Source organism: Cyprinodon variegatus, unplaced genomic scaffold, assembly GCF_000732505.1.
Source record: "Cyprinodon variegatus isolate N-32 unplaced genomic scaffold, C_variegatus-1.0 Scaffold600, whole genome shotgun sequence".
NCBI classification, from domain to species: Eukaryota; Metazoa; Chordata; class Actinopteri; order Cyprinodontiformes; family Cyprinodontidae; genus Cyprinodon; species Cyprinodon variegatus.
Genome location: NW_015151053.1, coordinates 403367 through 412057, shown reverse-complemented (window position 1 = coordinate 412057; position 8691 = coordinate 403367). Strand labels below are relative to the sequence as shown.

The window sequence follows — 8691 nt, the reverse complement described above, 5'->3', positions numbered from 1 at the left end:
AACTATTAGGAGGCAGACAACGTTGTTGAGAACCAAGCGAGCTTTGGTGACGACGTCGATTAAGTTACTGTTGATCATCTGTCCATCATCGTATAAAGCCCGCCCTGACAATTTGATTGGCCCGCCAGATATTGTGCTAGCATACTCGCGCTACTATTGAGCAATGCCAGACCGAACTTCCCGACCTCAAACGTTGTGGGCGGGACTAAGTTCGGAATGGCACCCAGACTACCAATTTGGTGCTACTTGGTCACGATGTAATTTCCCATTGAGACCCTACTAGCACTAAATTGCTAACTGGTTAACAAGATGCTTCCGAGAAACCAGCCAAAACAATCCCGCCCCCTTGATAATCAACCAATCACATTCACTTTAATCACTCATGTAAAGTCGTGCAGAATTCGGAACTGCAGCCGGTGGAACAGGCGCTTCCCTACGACTTTAAAAGAACTCAAACTAAACAAAATTCTCCTGACTCCTGCTGTTCTCCATGATTTAACTTGACTTTAACCTGAACCAGACGACGTCATAATGTCCTACCAAATATTACATCCTCTGCAGGTGTCCTGTTTTACAAACTGTAAAGTGTATCAATATAGATATTGATATCTCTATATATGCATATGTAAAGCAGGTTTATTGTGCACTGGAATCCTGAGCTGCTCCACAGGAAAACCTTCCTGCCCCCATCATTGATTTAAAGTCTGCATTTCTCTCTAGTTACTCTGTCCGCATTGAGTCCATGCTGTTAAAGGAAGAGTTCCCTGGTGCCTGTGAGGCCATGAAACAAGATTTAAAAACTCTTCGCTCTGCTGCCAAAGGTAACAAACATTTTATACGGCATAATAAACTATGGAAAAGATACAACTCTGCTTTTTATTTGTGTTTGTGCTCTTGGTCTCACATTATTCTTTTCAACATTTTTGATCAACTTATGTTTATTCTTTACTTTTCCTTTTTCCAAACGCAAAACATAAGAAAAAAAAAAAAAAGCAGAAAATCAAAAAAAATATAATCCTTTTTCTTTGTCATGAAAAATATTATTATATTTGACCCATTTGAAACATCTTGGAGGTTTTTATGAATGGAGGTTTATAAAACACAAAAAGAAAATGTTGCTCGATGTAGTTTTAAAAAAGCAGCCGACATTTAAAGAAAACCTTCTATAAAAACCAGAGCTATGCTGAAGCCTCTTCAGATTCAGTGCAGATGTGCAGAAGGAGACGTCAGCCTCGTCTCTTCACACAATAAAAACTAACACATTGATTATTTTTAGCAGTGTGTGTGTGAATTCTCTAACTAACCCTCCATATGCTTACGCTCTTAACACATCCCACCCTCAGAAACTCTCTTTCTCTTCTCTAATGACACGTTTCCTCCCCTCCTTTGTGTTTTTTTTCTCATCTAGAATTAATGTGCTGTAAGGAGCTCCACGCTGTTCTGCACTTGGTGCTGCAGGCCGGAAACATCCTCAACGCTGTGAGTGGGGAATCAGCAACAATTCATATTTAATCTGAGAGGAAACAATAGCTGAAACAAGGGGGGGAAAGATAAGCGTTGTAGTCTTAACCTGTTTAATTGAATTTAAAACCAGTTGAGAACTTGATTCCGGTTTGTTTCCGGCTGCATACGGTGCAGCGATCATCAAGGTCGACCGCTGAGAGCTCCCTGCAGCTCGAGATGGAGGGCGGCCTGCTGGTCTGAAAATAAAAAAAAATAAGAGGAACAGATGTTCACTTATTTGAAGCATCATCAGGGAGAGCTAGACTAAAACTGTATAATTATCCGTTATTGTTCACATTGTCAAACTGGAAACTTCCCCTTTCACAGGCAAATTACACAGAAACCCTGATGACAGCAGCAGAAAGCTTTCATTTCATATGAGGCTCCTTTAAAACAGCATGTTTATAATCTGAACCTTCAGGCCTCCTCTGGTCCAGAACAGCTGATTGTTCTGACCCGGCTTTCATTTATGGGGGGGTGGCCACCGCTACCCTGTGCCACCCCACTTACCAGTATAAACCCTCCCATTATGCACAGCCAGCAACGTAACATTAAAAATCACACAATAAACCAAAGTATGAGTAGGTTTTTATTGAAGTCTTTATGATTTCTACAGGTAGGTTTACCACAATAGCAGATTCAAACCCTGAAATTATGGCTTTTAGTCTCAGTGTGCCACCACAAGGTTTTTAGTGGCCCCATCTGCCCCCCCCTATGAAATATTTCAGGAGGCGCCACTGTTTATCGTACATTACAAGACTAAAATCAATAGACAGCATGTTAATATAATGCAACAATACAGGACGGAAATAGACAGTGATGGAACAAAAACAACAATATATAAGAAATAAAAATAAGAGTTTTCTCTATTGTTACTTAGGAATAAAAAAACCTGAATTTAATGTATTTAAATCTATAAATAAAAATCTGAAATGTGTAGCATTCACCTTTATCCAGACCCCTGTACTCTAATAACCCCAAATAAAACCCTGTTCAGCCTGTTTCCATCCAGAGTCACATGATTTAGTCCAGCGTACATTCAGCTGTTCTGGATTTGGACTCAGATGTTTTTTATAAGAACATTACTGTTCAGGAAACGAAATTTAAAGCAGGTTTCAAAACGATATAAGATTTGTGCGTCTCCCGGTGCTCTGTTCAGTCCCTCATCTGAAAGTTGAAATAATTAAAACATTGAAATTGAAGTTTGTGGCCTACATGGGAGAAGTCATGAGAGAAGATAAGATAACCATCCTGACAGTAGAACAAGGCGATGGCAGCATTATGCTGAGGGGATCCTTTGCTGTTCTTCTGTTTGTACATATTTTTGGCTTCATTGCGTCGTCATGTTACTAACTGCCATGTGTTTTTGTTCTGCAGGGAGGTTCTGCAGGAGACGCTGTGGGCTTTAAGCTGTCCTCCCTTCTGTCTCTTGCAGACACCAAGTCCAACAAACCGGGGATGAACCTGCTGCACTTTGTGGCTCTGGTCAGTAACCTGGATCTGTTTGTGAGGATTGATTTTGGGACAAAATTCTACACCTTGTCTTTATTGTTGAACTTTTCACCTTCTGTATTTTTTTTGTGCCTTTATTTAAATGCTTGATCGGTGGATTTTTGCAAAACAAAAAAAAAAATTGTGTTAATTACTGCCTCATGTTTCCTTCTGGCTTCAGTTTAAGCGAAGTTAAAGCTTTTTCTTTTTTTTTTTTTTTTTATAAAAAAACCCTTTTAAGAAACATTAGAATGATCAAGCAGTTACATTAAGTTTTCCTTTTTCCATTTACGTTTTTCAAGAACTTAAAGCACAAAAGAAAAACCTTGAAAGATGTAAAAAAAAAAAAAAATAACAGCAAGAAAGGAAAACAAACATGCTGTGGCGCAGCTTTGATGACACAAAAAAAGTGAAAATCCACAAAGGCCACAGATTTTATTTATTTTATTTTTATTTAACCTTTATTTTACCATTAAGTACCTTGAGATAAAATCTCTTTTTCGAGGGAGACCTGGCCAAGAGGCAGCAGTACAGTAAGACATATAAGATCACAGTACAACATAATAAAATCAATCATAAACTAGGCTCTAGAATAACAGTTACAATTCTCTGTGCAAGCGGTTTTCAATAGTGATTTAAAATGCTGTAGCGGAATAAGAGTACGTAATTGCAGGGAGTTTTGAATATTGTGCCACGACCATGGTGCCGCATAGGAAAATGATGTTTTGCCAAGATCTGTGTTGATCCTGGGAATAGTGTGCACAATAGATTAATTTTACGCAGGCAAAAGAAAAAAATTTTTTTTATTTGTCTAGTTTATTTTCTCCTCAGGCAAGCAAACAAAAAAAGACAAACATTTCCTCCATGTTTCTCTTGCGCTGGTAAAAAAAAACCATACGCCCACCCAGATGCATGCTGGTCCTTCTATTGACAGCCTATTTATAAAAAAAATAATTCACCAAAATTAATCATAACTAACCAAAAACAAAGGAACATGACTAAATAACCAAAAAACATAATCGCATAACAGATATCAAACAATTAAGTAAAATAAACTTAGCTAGATTATGCACGAAAACAAAAAACATTTTTAACTATTAACAAAAAATAATTGGCCCCTACAAAACAAGAACGAACACCTGAAACATACTCAGTTAATCAAGCCTAATGGAGAGACTGAAAAAAAAAACATAAGAGAAAGCGCAGCAGCATCTTTTTATTTAAATCAATCACAGATATGTATCTGATCCATTTAACTATATTCCATAAAGTTTACCTTTATAGATGTTAACCAAATCTCCAAAGTAAGTGGGAACCAATCCTGTTCTGGCTTAGCAGTTGGACTCCACCTCCTTGTCATCACTTTCTTACTAGCTGCTAAAAGAGCCTGAAGCAATGGAAATCATTTCTAGATTTAACCTCTGAAGCCTGAGCACAGCTCAGATTTATAAAACTCCCTTATATTCTACTTCTAAACACCTCGTCTGATACTTTATTGAAACCTTTATTTACCTGAAGTTAAATATATTTAAATCTGTTTGGATTATTCTACTGTAGCTGAACTTCAGAATGCATCTTTAATTGAAATTATTTATGTTTTTGTTTTTTGTTTTTTTACCTCAGGAAGCTCAGAAAAAAGACAAACATCTGCTGGAGTTTCCCCTGAAACTTCCCAACATCCAGGCTGCATCCAGGTGAGACACGACTTTATCTTCATACAGTAAACACCACAGATCAACAAATTAAGCTTTAAAATAATGCCCACCTGGGGAACAACTCATCATGTCGGATAAATGGACAATATCTATCAGAAATATGAGAAATTTCTTATAACTTGCGAAACAGCGCCTCCTGTTGACTTTGGTTGGTAAAGATATTTCCCTCCCAAAGCTGAATCCAGCACCAGCCTTTGAACGAGACTCAAATATTTAAGTTTAAATAGAATAAATGAATATTTTTTCATCAGGATCTCTTTGGAAACGCTGGAAGCTGAACTGCAGCTGCTGACGTCTCGCACGCGCTCAGTAGAGGAGAGCATCCAGAAGGAAACAGAGCTGCTGCAGCAGCTGGACAGCTTCCTGCAGGTAACATTTACTCATAGACACATTTTAGACTTCCTGATGATTCATTTATCAGCAACCCAGAATGAAGGTAAAACTGTCTGAAACATTTACATGGAATTTCTCTAACAGTCTCATGTGTAAGTTCACATTTAGATAATTTATCTTTCATTAGTCAATGAAATTCTAAGCAATATAAAAAAAGTCACTTCATTTGTTAGAAGGTAACAAAAAAGTGGAAAAATACGGAGAGAAGTGTGGTGGGAGAAAATATGTTTAAATCTACTCTTAGCTATGACTTGAAGTATTGTCTTCATTTAAAAGAAGATGAAAAAAAAGATTTATTAAAGATGAAAAAGTTAAAGCTTAAAAAAAAGCATGAGATTAACGAGCTCCCGCCGTCCGGCCGTGTCACAGAGCGCCACGATGTCCCTGTGTTCGCTGCGCGGCAGCCAGCAGCAGCTGAAGAAGGAAGGCAGAGAGCTGGTGGACTTCTTCTGTGAGGACAGGGACACCTTCAGGCTGGACGACTGTTTCAGCATCTTCCACACCTTCTGCACCAAATTCACAAACGCTGTCAAGGTTTGGTCAAAACCCCGCTCAGACTTAAACTTTATTAAATGTTGAAATCACTATTTCAAAAAGAGATGCAAGACTAATTTTATTTTATTACCTCTCATTGTGTTGATTTTAGATCAGACATTTTTTTATTTTATAGCATCACTTGCAGTAAGTAAGTTTTAAATAGAGGAGTTGGTTTGATTTTTCATTTTTTTGTTTGTTCTTGAAGGAAAACAAAGAGAGGGAGGCAAAAGAAGCAGCTTGTCGTCAGCGAATGCGCGAGGAGGAGCTGAAGCGACACTCTTGGTCTGGAGGAGAGGAGGTATGTGGAAACACAGACATTACTCTTTAAAGCAAAGTCCGAAGAGTCCTGGTCTGATCGTAAACTGCTGCTATGGTCCGATTTTAGGTATCTGGAGCCTTCGGCTCACGCTGCCGCAGTGAGACAGACATGTCAGCTGCAGCGACCAGGGATGAGGCTGGACTTCTGCTCGACCTCCTGACAAGGTCCCGCTCCTCTCTGAATACCAACCACATCAGTCGGGGACGCTCGGGGAACTTCCAGCGAAGCCGTAGGTCTCCTTCCAGCTCACCGTCTCTGGCTGCAGAGCGAGACCTGAGCGCACTGTTGGAGAAGTCCAACGACCTCAGAGTTCCTCGGCAGAGAGGCAAGGAGGACACGAGGAAAACCTCCCCATCAGCCTCCTCTAAACACGAGCTTCGGAGTTTAGGACTCTCTCCTTCTAAAGTATTGACTGTCTCGCCAACGCACTTAGCAATCCCCTCTAGCAGGAACGAAGAAAACACCAACGATACGGACATAATTTACCTGAGCTTAGATAGTAAGACAGAAATGAACAAAGAGGAAATTCCTATCAAATCTACCTCTGATTCAAAACAGGAATCTGAGCTCCATGACAACGGGAGAAGCCAACCTTTTCCTGGTTTTAAGGGTCAGGAGACTGGTTGGAGGATTAAAAGTGATGATCAGATTTCCAGCGGACAGAGCAGCGGTGCTGCTAAAGGAAACATGTCTGTGGTTTTGGAGAAATGTACCCTGGTACCTGAGCTAAAAGTGTTTGACAGTACCACCACCCAGACGGGCCGCGATGAAGACCACTGTACCGACCATCGCACCATGACTACACGCCTGGAAGAAGAGGGGGTAGACAAACTGCAAAATGACGAGAAGAAATCTTCAAGAGCACCAAAAGAGAAGACAGAGGAGCAAGAAGCCAAGGTGATCGTCTGGTGTGTGACTGGTGTGTGTGAAGCAACTGGTGAAAATGCACAACCGGACACCGATGGAGAGGGACTGAATGGTGAAAACCAACAAACGTCCTTGATAACGGCCAATCAGGAGTGTTCAGACGCTCAGCTGGACTGTAAAGGCACAGAGTCGGTCCCAATCAGCAGCCAGCCCGTCTCCCACTTCAACAACCCTGATTCTTCCCCTGGATTGCATCCTGTAAAACCTGCATCAGCCGAACCAGAACCACAGGCAACAAAGGCTTCCCCAGCCAGTGGGGACCCTGCATCAACCTTTGATGGCCTGGTGTCAGCCAGTCCAGGTTCTCCTACTGCAGAGGCACCGGCGAAAGATCAGAAAACAGACAATCCAGAGACAGAGGAGGAGAAATCAACTAATGTGGTACCTTGCTCAGAGAAAAAATCTGATAATAGAAGCACAAACAGAAGGACCTTGAAGCAAAAGACAGCAGAAGATTCTTCCACTGGTGGTAAAACAAAAAGAGCAAACTCAGCCAAAGTCTCCACCAAGAAGTTGCCGAATTCCAACTCTGGAAGCACTGGGATGAAACCATCAAACACAACCTCTACAGGTGGGAGATCTGTCCGTACTCTCACCAGCTCTGAGGACCAGAGCATGAGACGAGTTGTTCCCATTACAAGGATGAACCCCGGTTCTTCATCCAGAGACAGAAAGGATGAAAAGCCAGGAGCTTACACGCGGGGGTCCTCCAGAACCGCAGCACACTCTGGTCCAAACATCTCCACCCTCAACAGCTCATCCACCCGTCGAGGAGAGAGGCCCAGAACTGCTCCGTCAACCCAGCGTCCGAGCACCACTAAGACACCAGAGTCCAAAGAACTGAGAGAGCAGAACCAGGACTCACAGGGGAGGCCGCCTGTCCGGAAACCCTTAACGAAACCCAAAACTCAAACAGAGGAGAAAATGTGTCTCTCCAAGCTCCGGGCGCTCAATCAGGCTGGAAATAGGGGCAGTGTCAGCGCTCCTGTCACGCCTTTGCACAAATCAAGATCCCCTTCATCGTCAGTGCTTCCTGGTTTTACCCGAAGCACAGCATCCTCTTCTTTCAGAAGGACAAAACCTCCTCTGGGGGCTTCTCATTCCTCCAACAGTAGTTCCCCTAAAGCCACCCCCAACACTTCCTCCGCTCCCTCGGCTGCTTCTTCATCCCCTTTTACCAAAACAGCCTCTTCCAGATCAAAGGATCCCAACGTGTCCTCCTCGTCCTCTTTAAGGAGGTCTCACAGCAACAGATCACCTGCTCCATCTCCCCGACACGGCTCCCTGGCGCCCTCTAAAGGCCACAGACGAAAAGACAGTGGGAGTCTCTCTGACAAGTCAACCCAGTCCAAAGAGTCGACCAAAGCCAGCAGACCCAGCTGGAGATAACAGATGGAAACATTAAGTCTCTGATTCTGGAAGCTCAAAGTAAACTACAGAGTCCAGAGGATTCATCCTGAAACTAAAACACCTACCTTGTTCTTTCAGGATGAGGAACTTCTCTAATGAGCTGTTTATTATGGGTGCAAGGATGTAAACATTGAAAAACGCTAAATGTGTTGATCATGTGCTTTAAAAGGTCAACAGAGAACACATTCAGAGAGGGAGACTAAGCTATTGTCAGATCTGTGTGAAATGTTTATATATGCATAAAATATTATGGGGTTGCACAATGGAACAGTTAGTAACACTGTTTGCAGTAAGAAGTCCCTGGGTCTAGATATGGACCCGGGGTCTTTCTGCTTCTTCTCCTGTACAGGCATGAGTTCCCTCCGGGTTCTATGGCTTCTCTCAACAGTCCAAAAA

The 8691-nt window shown here is 41.8% G+C and overlaps 1 protein-coding gene across 1 annotated transcript in view; it reads left to right on the top strand.

Annotated features, from left to right (window-relative positions):
* LOC107096127 (FH2 domain-containing protein 1-like) overlaps positions 1–8681 on the top strand; it is a 16812-nt gene extending 8131 nt beyond the window's left edge. The window contains exons 6-13 of the mRNA XM_015392640.1: positions 721–821; positions 1409–1479; positions 2881–2988; positions 4618–4688; positions 4961–5078; positions 5472–5636; positions 5845–5937; positions 6025–8681. Coding sequence (XP_015248126.1) covers positions 721–821; positions 1409–1479; positions 2881–2988; positions 4618–4688; positions 4961–5078; positions 5472–5636; positions 5845–5937; positions 6025–8274 — 2977 coding nt within the window. The 3' untranslated portion in view covers positions 8275–8681. The remainder of the gene's footprint in view (positions 1–720; positions 822–1408; positions 1480–2880; positions 2989–4617; positions 4689–4960; positions 5079–5471; positions 5637–5844; positions 5938–6024) is intronic.
* Positions 8682–8691: the final 10 nt, after the last annotated feature.